Here is a 12,056-nt window from a genome sequence, read left to right on the forward strand (position 1 = left end):
GACTCTACAAATCCCCACACATGTGAACATGTATAGACATAAGAATCATAGTAATTTGTATCTTCTTTTTTGTGACAGAGTCTCTCTATGTACTTGGTACTGCTCTGGAACTCAGATCAGGTTGGCCTTGAACTCATAAAGAGATCCACTGGCCTCTACCTGCTGAGTACTAGGATTAAAAACACATGGGTTTTTTTTTTTTGCTTTATTTTGCTTTGCTTTAAGCTAGGCTCTGGTGGCGTGGATTGAGCTCCTTTCAGCTCTACCTCCCGAGTGCATTCATTATCCTTCTATAGAACACTGCTTCTCTAGAGACAAAACAGTACCAGTCTGAAAGCATTAGAAACACTGCTTGAGAAAAAATAGGGGAGATGAGCTAGGTGGGTAGTGCTGAGGAGAGCGCCTCAGGGCCTAGAACATGCTAAGTTTGTGCTCTATCAAGCAACTGCTCTTCCAATAGAATGATTTTCCCTTTGGGATAGAGATCAGAGACCTGTATAGAGGTTCCCCTCTATCAAAAGGAGCCATTTTCCTTAGCATTGGCAGAAGGAACAAATGATACCTGTGGTCCCTGCTAATATACCAAAGTACATGCTGGCGTCCAGGCTCCTTCAGTACCACACGTACCTGGGACACATTTCCAATTCCGTGTGGGCATACAAACTCTTCTCAGTTCTTCCCACCTCCTGCCTACCCTAAGCTTTTCCGGCTTCCCTCTCCCAGCTACTTTATAACTCTGCTATTTCAGCTGTGCTCACTCTTTTTCTGTCTTCTTCTCATTCTGTTTTTCCTTCCTCCCCTTCTCCCTCTCTCTTTTTTCTCCCTCTCTCCTTTCTGCTCCTGCATCTCTCATGGCCAGATCCAATCTGATGGTATGTTCATTTTACTACTTTCTCTCTCTGCTCTAGACTCTTTCAGATGCCTCTGGTTGAGTTCTCTCTCTCTCTCCTCCTCCTCCTCCCTCCCTCCATCCATCCCTCCCCTACAATAAAAGCCTTCCCTTTGCCTGGTGGTGGCAGGGCACACCTTAGACCCGGGCACTTAAGAGACAGAGGCAGGTGGATCTCTGAGTTCCAAGACCACCTGATCTACAGAGCAAGTTCCAGGACAGCCAGGGCAATAACAGAGAGACCCAAACAAAACCAAACTTTCCTTGGAGTGATTACATCATCAGTTTATACAGGTTTTAGGGATCAAACTCAAATCATCAGGTTTGGCTGATGAAAGAGCTTTTTACTCATTTTAAGATGTCTTAGCTGGTCTTTGCTTAGATTTTCTGAAATATAGGTGTGCCCATGCAGCTAGCCCAGGATAGCCTTGAACCAGGATTCTTCTACCACTACTGTTCTGCCCAGGTGTGGGATTCAGGTGTGTACCATCATGCAGATTACCTCTGCTTTTGAAAGAACATCAAAAGGGATGTTAATCAGTTGGTAGAATGCTTGCCTAGCATGGATAGAGTCATAAGTTTGATCAGCATCATATAAGCTGGGCTTGGTGGTGTAGGCCTGTAATCTCAGCACTTGGAGGGTGTGAAATTCAAAATCCTTTGCAGCCAAATAAGTGTTTATAGAGATGGTTCAATGGTTAAGAGCACTTACTGCTCTTACAGAGGGTTCATTGGCAACAGAAACATGGTTTATAACCATCTATAACTATAGTACCAAGGGACCTAGCACCTTCTTCTGGCCTCCAGAGGTACCACCACAGTACACTTAACATATGTGTAGGCAAACCACTCATACACATAAATACAAACAAATCTTTTAAAGAAACAATTAATTTAAAAAATTAGAAATCTGAAACCTGTTTCCCTCCCTCAGGTAATAACCAATGTTCAGGGCTGGTCTACTCAGTAGTGGTGTGCTTACAACTCACAGACCCTGGGCAGTACAGGGTTAAAGAAAAGAACCAGTGACTAATGCCTTCATTTTGTAGCCCAGTTCTGGACCAAGTGAACGGATGTGTTTAAACATAATGAAACAGTTACTTGTAGATTAGGAACCAGATATCCCAAAATTCAAGTCTCAAGAATTATTAATCCTGGGCTAGAGAGATGGCTCAGTGGTTAAGAGCACTGACTGCTCTTCCAGAGGTCCTGAGTTAAATTGCCAGCACCCACATGGTGGCTCACAACCATCTGTAATGGGATCTGATGCTCTCTTCTGGTGTGTCTGAAGACAGCTACAGTGTACTCATTTACATGAAATAAATAAATCTTAAATAAAAAAAAGAATTATTAATCCTGCTAGGCGTAGTGGTGGTACATGCCTTTAGTTCCAGCACTTAGGAGGCAGAGGCATGCAGATCTTTCAGTTCAAGGTCAGCCTGGTCAATAGAGTAAGTTCCAAGAGAGCCGGGCCTCTGTTACACAGAGAACCCTTGCCTCAAAAAACCAAAGCCAAAAAAATGGGGGTGGGGGGAAAGAGCTGAAGAGCAGCTCAGAAAGATCATAACCTGGTCTAGCAGGAACCCCCTGAGTGTTCTTACTTAGAACATTATGACCTAGCAGTGGTGGCGCATGCCTTTAATCCCAGAACTTGTGAGGCAGAAGCAGGTAGATTTCTGAGTTCGAGGCCAGCCTGGTCTATAGAGTGAGTTCCAGGACAGCCAGGACTACACAGAGAAACCCTGTCTTGAAAAAACAAACAAACAAAAATGAACATTATGACCTCTAGTAATGCCCTTAACACCTTTATTATTTTACATGTATAAGTGAATTACCTGCATATGTGTACACGTAGTACTTGTGTGCTGGACAGTAGAGGTCAGGAAAGGGCATCAGATCCCCTGGAACTGGAGTTATAGATGGCTGTGAGCTGCCATGTGGGTCCTGGGAACCAAAACCTCTGCAAGAGCAATAAGTGCTCTTAACCACTGTGCCATTTCTCTAGCTCCATAACACACAATTAGAGCATCAAATAAATTCATTGAGATTCATATGGACTGCCAAAGCACAAAGAAAAAAAATTCTACAGAGGCTAATAAAATAGGAAACCTGGTCTAACCCAGGGAGAAAAAGCAGGAGTATATAGGATACTCTTCAGATTGTTTTTGTCCTGAAAGAGATCAGACATAACTGAAAAATAATAGTCTAGATTAAAGCACACTTTTCCTTAAATGCCAAAACAAAGGGGCTGTTATGAATACATAACTTGCAGGCAAAATAGTCATACACGTAAAAATTTAAAAACCCTGCAGGGAGTGGGGACCAAAGAAAGGGGAAATCATTTGAAATGTAAATAAAAAATATATATCAATAAAAAAATAAAATAAATGGAACTTTTGAGAAGTTGAGGAAAATTGTCAGAGACCAGAAGTTACATAAAAGGCCTAGATGATTTTCCTTACAAGAGGAAAATCTTCTTGAGATACATCTGTAACTTTAAATGCTAAATGTAATGCCATGGCTCTCAATCCTTTCATTTATCCATCAAAACCCAATTTTAGCATAGGCCTTGTAGTATGGACCTATAATCTCAGCCATTTGAAAGATCAAAGCAGGAAGATAATAAGCAAGGTCTGCCTGGGTAAGTTTAATATACCAGCGTTGGCAATTTAAAGAGAAGTCTCAGGAAGAAAGAACCTAATTGAACAAACACTGGGAATGTGACTAAATAGATACTCACCTAACATATAAAGGCCCTAGGTATGATCCCTAGGATCACAAAATTAGACAGTAACAATACAAAATCTCTGGATCTTAACAAAACTAAAGGTGTTTTGTTGGGTAGCCAGGCTGATCTAACCTAAGGCTTTCCCTGAGACATGATGTGTGGAGGAATGAAATTCCTTGTCTAAAATAAGGAATATGCTTAGCAGAGCCAATAATGGTCTGGAGCCAGGGCCCTGGGGGAGCTGCTGCTTTATATACTGAGAACTATTTCTCCCTAAAAGACTTTTAGTCCCAGTGCTAAGTGCTCCTCTGTGATCCATTTGTTTCTGTTCATTCAGCATTGCTTGATTAGTTTCCTGCTGACTTCAGCCCACTGTAAGACAGTTTTCTGATGATTCTATCTCATTTTCCTGTATATAAGGTGCTTTATTTAATAAAATAAGCCTGCTTGGTGTGGCATAAGATATAGCTTGGGCAAGACCCGATCCCATACTTTCCTTCTTCATTCTTTGATCCCCTGGTCATCTGCTGGTCCAGTTCAGAAGTGAAAACAAACAAAACCAACTCTAAGTCTTAGGTTGTATGGGAGAAAAGATCAATTTAATAATCCTTGTATCTTTTTTTTTCCCCTGAGACAGTTTCTCTGTGTAGTGTCCTGGAACTCTGTAGACTAGGCCGGCCTCAAACTCACAGAGATCTACCTGCCTCTGCATCCCCAGTGCAGGAATTAAAGACATGTGCCATCACCACCTGACATCTGACTAACTTGTTAAACATATAAATAGCACTTTGGGAGTGCACAGAATGTCATTATTGCCCAAGAAAGGGAAGTATGGTAGAAAAACATGGATAAAGTAAAGTTCAAGAAGCCTCTGTTTGACAGCTTAAGTAAAAGTATTGGAGAAGTGAAGGTCATTGCCTTGACCCACAATTGAGAGGTGGGTTGTAGGACAGGAAAGCATTAGGGGGAGTTTTGGCTATCAGTTGCAGAATGCCAAAGATTAAACTCTGGTCCGGTACCTACAATAGAACAGTAAGGAACAAAGTAAAAACTGGATCATTATAATGGTGGTACTAAGCAGTTTCTGGCTGGGTGCCTATCTACAGTAGAGAATCAATAGGAATCAATAGAGATGGAATGGACCAAGGACTCCAGATCACAGTCAAAGTCCTCAAAGGACATGGATTTCAATGGTCTGGGCCAGGTATCTTCTGTCTCCATGCCGAAGTTCACTGGCTGCTTCTGTAGTAGCTCAGGGTCAAAGGCCATACCCCGAAAGAAAGGGTGGACCTGGAAGTGATGCAGATATCGCAGACGGTACAGAGGGTTCTGGCATAAGAGCTGAAAGAAACAAAGTATGAGACTGGGATAAGAGACTGAACAGAGATGATGCCAAGGGAGCAAATCGTTCCTCGAGCTGTGGAAGGCAGGCAAATTCTGAAGCACAGAGTTGTAAAAGAGGAACATGGTGATTGGAGATCGGGAGGGCTGGTGAAGAAAAAGGAAATGGCTTTGGATTTTCAGATGATAAAGTAGCATTGGCCTGTCCTCTTTAAAAGGACCTGTCTGTCCTGGATGAAGATTTAGGGTGGCAGAAGCTCAGGAATGAAATCTGCAGTACCAGTTAGGAAATGGATAGTCAGACATCTCAATCTCTATCAAAAAGAGGGGGTGGGTGGGAAATACCACTTCAATGAAAAGATGAATTGCTTCAGAGTCAAAGAAGATAGCATGTATGCTTACCTCATGGAGCAGGAGTGAGAGCTCCTGATTAATAGATGCTGGGATCTCAGATTCACACTGGGTCACACTTGCCAACATAGTCACATGATCTCTCTCTGCAGCCACTGGGAACTGAGTTAAAGAGGTAGGGGGTGGGAAGGCAAGGCTAAGGTCTTTTTCCACCACAAAGCAAAGCTCTCTTCCCTGATCAATACCACTAATCATTCTCTCACCTTACCAGTTGCCAGAGAGAAAAGCAATACTCCCAGGGACCACCAGTCAGCTGTGTGGTTGTAAGGCCCACCACTCAGGACCTCTGGGGCTGTGGCATGAAAAGTACTTGTCACTCACATTCTTTTTTTTTTTTTTTTCTTAAGTCATCTTCCCCACCAGCTTTAGCTCCTCTCTCACCCATGTACTGAAGAGTGCCACAGATAGTATAGGCTCGTGCTCCCTGGGATAGGCGGCGAGACAGACCAAAGTCTGTCACTTTCAGGTGGCCTATGAAGTAAGGAAACTACATGTTCAACCCGTGTTTGTTTTTGGGTTTTTTTTGTTTTTTGTTTTTTTTGGTTCACTTTATTTTTTAAGAGGCACCACTCATTCTGGGGCTAAGGAAAGAAAAGACATACCTCGTTCATCCAGCAGGATATTTTCCATCTGAAATCATGGACGAGAGGACATTATCTTACTTTCCCTTTGGCTCTGATTGGGTTTTTCATTGTTGTGATTTTTGTCATAGGGTCTTATTATGTAGCTCAGGCCAGTTGGGAACTTGGTATATATACCAGGCTAGCCTCAAACTTGAGGCTCCTGCCTCCCATCAGTGCTGGGGAATAGACATGTCACACCTGACATTCTTTCACGTAGAGCTGCTAGCTAGAGAAGGCAGTCTACTCAGCACTCAAGGCTATACTTAGAGGACCCACACCCAAAGCCTTCACATCCATAGGCACTCAAATCAACTGTTTCTGCTTCCTACTGCCTTCTCAGACCTGTTGAAACATCTTGAGATTCTTGTTCAGCCTAAGAAAAAAGACTTAACTCTACCTTTACATCACGATGGATGATACCCAAGTCATGAAGATAGCCTGTGGAGAACAGTGAGCATGGGTGTGTCTGCCAGTTTCTTTGTAGCCCCTATCCCTTCTCTACCCTGACTTCCAAAATTAAATATTCTATTTTCTCCTCCCCACTAACTTAGTGCACCCCTTTTCATTTCCTTTACCACATTTCCACTTACACAGTACAAGGACCAGTTCAGCTGCAAAGAGACGGATAGAATCCTCTGGAAAACAACCAACAGCAGACCACAGGGAGTAGAGATCCATACTGCAGTAGCTACACACTGCAAAGCACCAGAAATCTAGGCAATACTCGAGGTCTGTAATGCCTGGGCTTAAGGCATTATGGACCTCCCGCCCAAACTAATGCCACCATCTGTTTCCCTCTTTTTTGGAATATAGAAATGCTATGAGGAGTGGAGCCAAACAAAGGCAGAATAATGTCAGCTGGGAAAGGGAATATATGGACCTTTGGGGGTGAAGACAAAACCCAGTCACTCACTAATAAAGAGGTGTCGTTTCCCCTGCCAGCTGTCCCCCAAACTGTGTACAAAAGGATGGTTGATCTGTCGCTAGGGCCAAAGAAAACAGCAAGTTAGGAAAGAACAAGCTTTTTGATGATACAGGCAGCCAAAAAAAAATCACGTTGCCTCGTGTAGAAATGAACTGCTGCTCCACCTTGATTCAGAACTCATTTGGAACTCTCTCCCAGAAAACCCTGGAGCCAGCACACTGCTCCAAGATTATGTTGTAGAGTTCCCTCTACAGAAGTTGGAGCATGTCCAAAGCTAATAACTACTTTCTCAGGATTTACTCTGGTGCTATACTTCATGAGGATGGAAACATATAGGGAAGGTAGAACCAAGAAAAGCAGGTATGTTGGAAAAAGAAAGGTACTTTCTCCACCAATAGTTCAGTTCTTCAGCTATGCTTTCAGAACTCTGCATACCTGGATGCTAACCTCCTCTTTGCACTGCCTCAGGGTATCCTGCTGCAGAACTTTTACTTTGGGTACCACCTATAAGGGGAGAGGCATGGTAACTCAGAAAAACAATGCTATTTTAACTTGTTCCCCCTAATCTCTGGAACTAATATTGTAAACAGGGAATACTGAGTAAGCTACATGGCTTGACTCGTACCTTAACTGCAAATACAGCTTTCTGGGCACAATCTAGCACTTTCAGGACAGTTCCAAATGAACCTTTAGCCACAAGGCCTAAAATCTGAACAAAGAAGAGGGCAACTGAGACTGGTTGTTTCCAGATTCCTCCCTAAAACAGACACTTCCCAGGGACTTCAATGACCTACCTTCAGCTCCTGCTGTTCCCTAACAGGTCTCATGGGAAACTCTGGTAGAAAGAGGCTGATGAACTGAGGTACTGGCCACTCAGACAGAGGCACTGGGGCTGGCTGGAGGAGCTCCTCATGTAGGCACTGATGCCTCTGTAGTTTCCATAGTTCTTCTAGACCTGACCTGATGGTCCCCATACCACACCAGAGGCTCTTCCAGCCTCGAGCCCAGGGATCCTGGATGTTGCCACCCTGCTGAGAAGGGAGCCATTCTAAGCCTGCTCATGAAGCACTGGAAGTTCTGCCCATCTTAACAGGCACTCCTTCCTCTGTCTTAACCTCTAGAGCAGTAGTTCTCAAGCTTCCCAATGCTGTGATCCTTAACGTCGTTCATGCTGTGATGACCCCGACCATAAAATTTTTGTTACTTCATAACTGCAATTTTGCTGTTATGAAATATAAATACCTGATATGCAGGATATCTGATGTGACCCCTGTGAAAGACAACATTCATGCTGACAACCACTACTCTAGAGGGGAGGAAAATTCCCAGGCTTTGTGATGTGACCTAGATTTCCTTGACATAATTCAAAATCACTGTAACAGCTGTATGTTTTCTCTACAACAAAACAGGAATACAACCTGTGCATAAGTAGGTTATTCACATTATAGCCTCTATGCCCACCCTGACACTGGGTATCAGTGACAGGCTCCTAACTAGGCACTTTCTAGCCTCAGGCCCCTACATCTTTCACTTCCCTCCCATTGGCAGCCAGAGCCTATACCAGATCCCCATACCCTACCTTTTGAGGAGCAGACACCCGGGTGTGTTGTCCCTGCCGACAGCTCACTGCTCCCATCCCCAGCCTCTGCCTCCTTTCCTTCGACTAAATCTGCTGTCCCAGTTACATAAGCATTTCCTCTCTCTGATGCTGCATTACCCATGAGCCCCACCTCTTCCAGGTTACATAGACCCATCAGCTTTAGGCCAGCATCATACCCAAACTGGGAGGTATCTGGGATTGTGGTAAGACTTCAAGGCAGAGGAGAAAGACCACAGTCATTACAGGGGCAGTTAAAATATGTGTTGGGTGAGTGAGGAGGGAAGAACACAGACAACTTGAACGCTTTTACTCAATACGATTAAAAAAGGCCAGCATCAAATTTAAAATATTTTTTCTTTAAATCTTTTTTTTCTCCATTCTCCTGGGCATACCCCAGGGAGGAAAGTAAGGTACCCATGGCCAGCCCTGGCTCCTAATGCCATCCTCCCAAGTGAGCACATAGATTGGGAAGCTTATCCCCCAAACCTAACACCTCTTATACAACAAGGCAGTGGAGTGAGGCACAGAGGATCAGACTCCTTCCCTTAGCTTATTGGCACAAAGGGAGAGTGATTACATTTAGAAATATATATATATATATGTTTTATATATATATATCTTTATAAAAATTTATCATACTTGATCAAAACTATCCCCCCACCCTTTCTGTTGCCCCAAAGGAGCAGGATACTAGGCTTGGACACGTTCCCTGGGTCTTCTGGTTTTCTTGCCCTCTGGCCCTGGGTCTAATACCCTGAGAGGGAACTCAGCACTTTTGTCCACCATGTCCTTCAGGGACAGGCCAACTGTTGAACAATGTCTTTCTCAGTTCCCATATGCCCCACAAATCCTGCGGGATGGAGGGAAGCTCTGCCCACCCTCAAGTCCCTGGATCCTAAGCCAGAGTCAATTCTATACTGCAGTCACTTGGGTTTCCACATCACTTGCGCCTGCCGAAGATGGACTTCTTGCCGGGGTTCTTGTCACCCACACTTAAACCAATGAGGAGCCGAGCTTTCTCCTCTTCCTGTTGTTGCATGTTCAGGTCACATTTTGTTTCTAGCTTTCCCCGTACCTCAGACCCCGTTGCAGGTTTCAACCTTAGCTTTTCTTTGATTACCTGGCAGTGGAAAGAAATAAAAAGAAAAATATTAGTGGAACAGACTGTACAATTTAAAGTGAACCAATTCAAAGACTTATTTAACTTACATGCACAACAGGGCACTTGAAAGTAAGGTATCTGCTTTTAAGAAGCTTACAATCCAATCAGAACCAATCATAAAGCTGATGTTGTAGAAGCCCTTAATTCCTTCAAAATTAGTCAATATATATGAAACAGTGGACATTTAATCACACTGGGGCAAAGGCATGGACAAACAAGGACAGAATCAGTCATTATCTGCCCCTTGCTTGGCTATCTCTTAATATAGCACAGAACAGATGGCTCCTAAGAAGGCAATTTGCTTGCCAGTCCCTGCTATCGAAACAGCCATGAGCCCTGGCGAGATACCTGGGCAACCAGAGCTTTTCGGCTGTCCCTTTTAACAGCCATGGCAAAGTCCAGCCATGTCCACGTGTTGTTGTGGTACTCCAGACAGGGTAGCACCAAGTTAAGGTCACCCCAGTCCACACTGTTCTTCTCACCCTGTAACAGGAAGAGGAGGAGGGAAAAGAGGAGGAAAAATTACATCAGCTGCCATTTTGAATCTAAGCCAGTACTTTGAGTATAATCCCTATGCCAGCAACCTACATATTTGAATTCCCTCTCACCTGGTAATGGTGCTAACTCCTGCAGAAAGCAGAAGGAACAGGTTTTGTCACCCATGGCCCATTTTCACAGGAAGCCTGATTGTCACCCTGTCTATAACCTTTAGTTCCCTTCCTACTCTAGAAAGTGCTAGGATGGGATATACCTTATAACTGACACACAGTGGAACTTGTGGGATTTTTATATATATGAAGGAGTTGTTCATGGCAGCTCGCTCTTTCATCTTGTCAATATCATCAACTGGGTGCTAGGAAAGACAGAAAAGGATCATAAGCCCTAAAACCACCAGAGCAACCCAAGATCCTAAATATTACTCCACCCTCAGACAAAAGGAACCCCAGCCAGGTCCACAGAAATTAATAATACCCATTTAAAAAAAAAATCTCTTAAACATATTAAAATGTTTTTAATTATTGGTTTCTTTATATTTTTGCTTTGTTTTGTTCAAGACAGGGTTTCTTTGTGTATCATCCCGGGCCTGCTTCTGCTTCCCAAGTGCTGGGATTAAAGGTATGTGACCCCATACTAGCCTTCTTTTGCTTTTTTGAGACAGGTTCTCATACAGTCCAGGCTGCCCTTGGATTTATGATCTTCAAGCTCCTGTCCCTCTGCCAAGTGGTGAAATTATAGTGGAGTACCACATTTAGTTTCTCTGATTTTCATATGCCATACCTCAGGTAATTTGCGAAATGATCTTCTGACTCCAGAACTCCTGGTCAAGCCCTGTGCTACACCCTTCCCAGAGCCTAGTGGTACTGCATCATCAGTTGCTATCAGCTGCCGAGGCTTCACTACTGGTATTCCTATGAAAAAGCATGCAAACCAACAGTGACTCTTTTCCCAAAGCTGCTTTAGGCTGCCACTTCATTCTGGCATTGCAACATAACCAATTCTTACCAGTAGTCACCAGTTTGGACTTATCCTCTTCATCACCAACTTCATCATCTTCCACATTTCGACCAGGAAAGAAAAACCCCATCATTCTATGGAAGAACCGGTGGGACAGCTGGATGGTGAGAGGCACTACATTTACCTAAGAGGGAAAGAGGTGAAGAAGCAATTAAGCTCACGTACTATCCTTGTCTTTTATTACTAACTAGTATAACAGTTTAGTTTTGAACTAACATGGACTTTAATGGTACTATTCACTAACCTCAAAGTGTTCCTTAACAGAGATACCACCAACAGGTGGCCGGACTTTGCTGAAGAGGCGGAGGGCTAGCTGTCTCCCAGACTGGCAGGAACTCTGGGGCCGTAGAACCACCTATAGGACATAGCGGCCAATAACTCTACCATACATCTCTAAAGAAACAACTTAAAAGTAAACCACAAATCTTCTGTTGGAGAACTAAAGCAATGGTCTTTGCTAAACTAGGCAAGCTGTACCATCTCAGATCACAATGCCCTTTGGTCTGAAGGAATGGAAAATAAGTCTTATAAATGTGGGGATGTAAATTAGCAGAGTGCTTACCATGTACAAGGCCCTGCCTAAATCCCATTCTCCCACACCCCAAGAAAAGACTTGCCTTATAAATAGCATTAGGGAGAAGGTTGTTCATAGTGAACCAACCCAACTCCAGGAGATGTTCTGCTGTGTCATCAGACTTATTCACCTGTAAGACAGATTTTGTTCTGTTCATTATAAGCTAAGCCTCTGGTTTCATTTTTCTCTTTCCTCTGAAAATAAGGATCTCATAAAGTCTAAGCTAGTCCTCAAAGTATGCCTGTGGCTAGAGCTTTGACCTCCTGACCCTCCTTACCTACACATCTG

The 12,056-nt window shown here is 43.5% G+C and overlaps 2 protein-coding genes across 3 annotated transcripts in view; both read right to left on the bottom strand.

The window, feature by feature from the left end:
- Window positions 1–4,194: 4,194 nt before the first annotated feature.
- Window positions 4,195–8,778, bottom strand: Rskr (ribosomal protein S6 kinase related). The gene is made up of 12 exons (XM_052196089.1): window positions 8,497–8,778; window positions 7,712–7,948; window positions 7,543–7,626; window positions 7,353–7,421; window positions 6,906–6,975; window positions 6,583–6,687; window positions 6,390–6,430; window positions 5,972–5,999; window positions 5,751–5,840; window positions 5,573–5,661; window positions 5,361–5,471; window positions 4,195–4,958 (listed from the first exon to the last, which is right to left on the bottom strand). The coding sequence occupies exons 1-12, from the start codon at window positions 8,551–8,553 to the stop codon at window positions 4,731–4,733; spliced, it is 1,209 nt and encodes a 402-aa protein (XP_052052049.1). The 5' UTR covers window positions 8,554–8,778; the 3' UTR covers window positions 4,195–4,730.
- A 74-nt stretch (window positions 8,779–8,852) lies between these two features.
- Bltp2 (bridge-like lipid transfer protein family member 2) overlaps window positions 8,853–12,056 on the bottom strand; it is a 30,741-nt gene continuing 27,537 nt past the window's right edge. For both annotated transcript variants that reach the window (XM_052196087.1, XM_052196086.1), the window contains exons 33-39: window positions 11,812–11,898; window positions 11,439–11,549; window positions 11,183–11,318; window positions 10,958–11,088; window positions 10,431–10,532; window positions 10,028–10,162; window positions 8,853–9,637 (exon numbers count right to left, since the gene is read on the bottom strand). In XM_052196087.1, the coding sequence (XP_052052047.1) occupies window positions 9,458–9,637; window positions 10,028–10,162; window positions 10,431–10,532; window positions 10,958–11,088; window positions 11,183–11,318; window positions 11,439–11,549; window positions 11,812–11,898 (882 nt within the window). In that variant the 3' untranslated portion in view covers window positions 8,853–9,457. The remainder of the gene's footprint in view (window positions 9,638–10,027; window positions 10,163–10,430; window positions 10,533–10,957; window positions 11,089–11,182; window positions 11,319–11,438; window positions 11,550–11,811; window positions 11,899–12,056) is intronic.

This window comes from Apodemus sylvaticus, chromosome 10 (genome assembly GCF_947179515.1).
Source record: "Apodemus sylvaticus chromosome 10, mApoSyl1.1, whole genome shotgun sequence".
In the NCBI taxonomy this organism is placed as follows: Eukaryota; Metazoa; Chordata; class Mammalia; order Rodentia; family Muridae; genus Apodemus; species Apodemus sylvaticus.

What these genes read in the sequence shown, in the direction of transcription:
- Rskr (XM_052196089.1), bottom strand. Translation starts at nt 8,553, where the DNA reads ATGGGAGCAGTGAGCTGTCGGCAGGGACAACACACCCGGGTGTCTGCT. An exon ending in TGAACTGGTCCTTGTACTGT is followed by an intron (nt 6,431 to 6,582) that starts GTAAGTGGAAAT and finishes TGTTCTCCACAG; the next exon opens with GCTATCTTCATGACTTGGGT. An exon ending in TGGCACTCTTCAGTACATGG is followed by an intron (nt 5,662 to 5,750) that starts GTGAGAGAGGAG and finishes TTCATGCCACAG; the next exon opens with CCCCAGAGGTCCTGAGTGGT.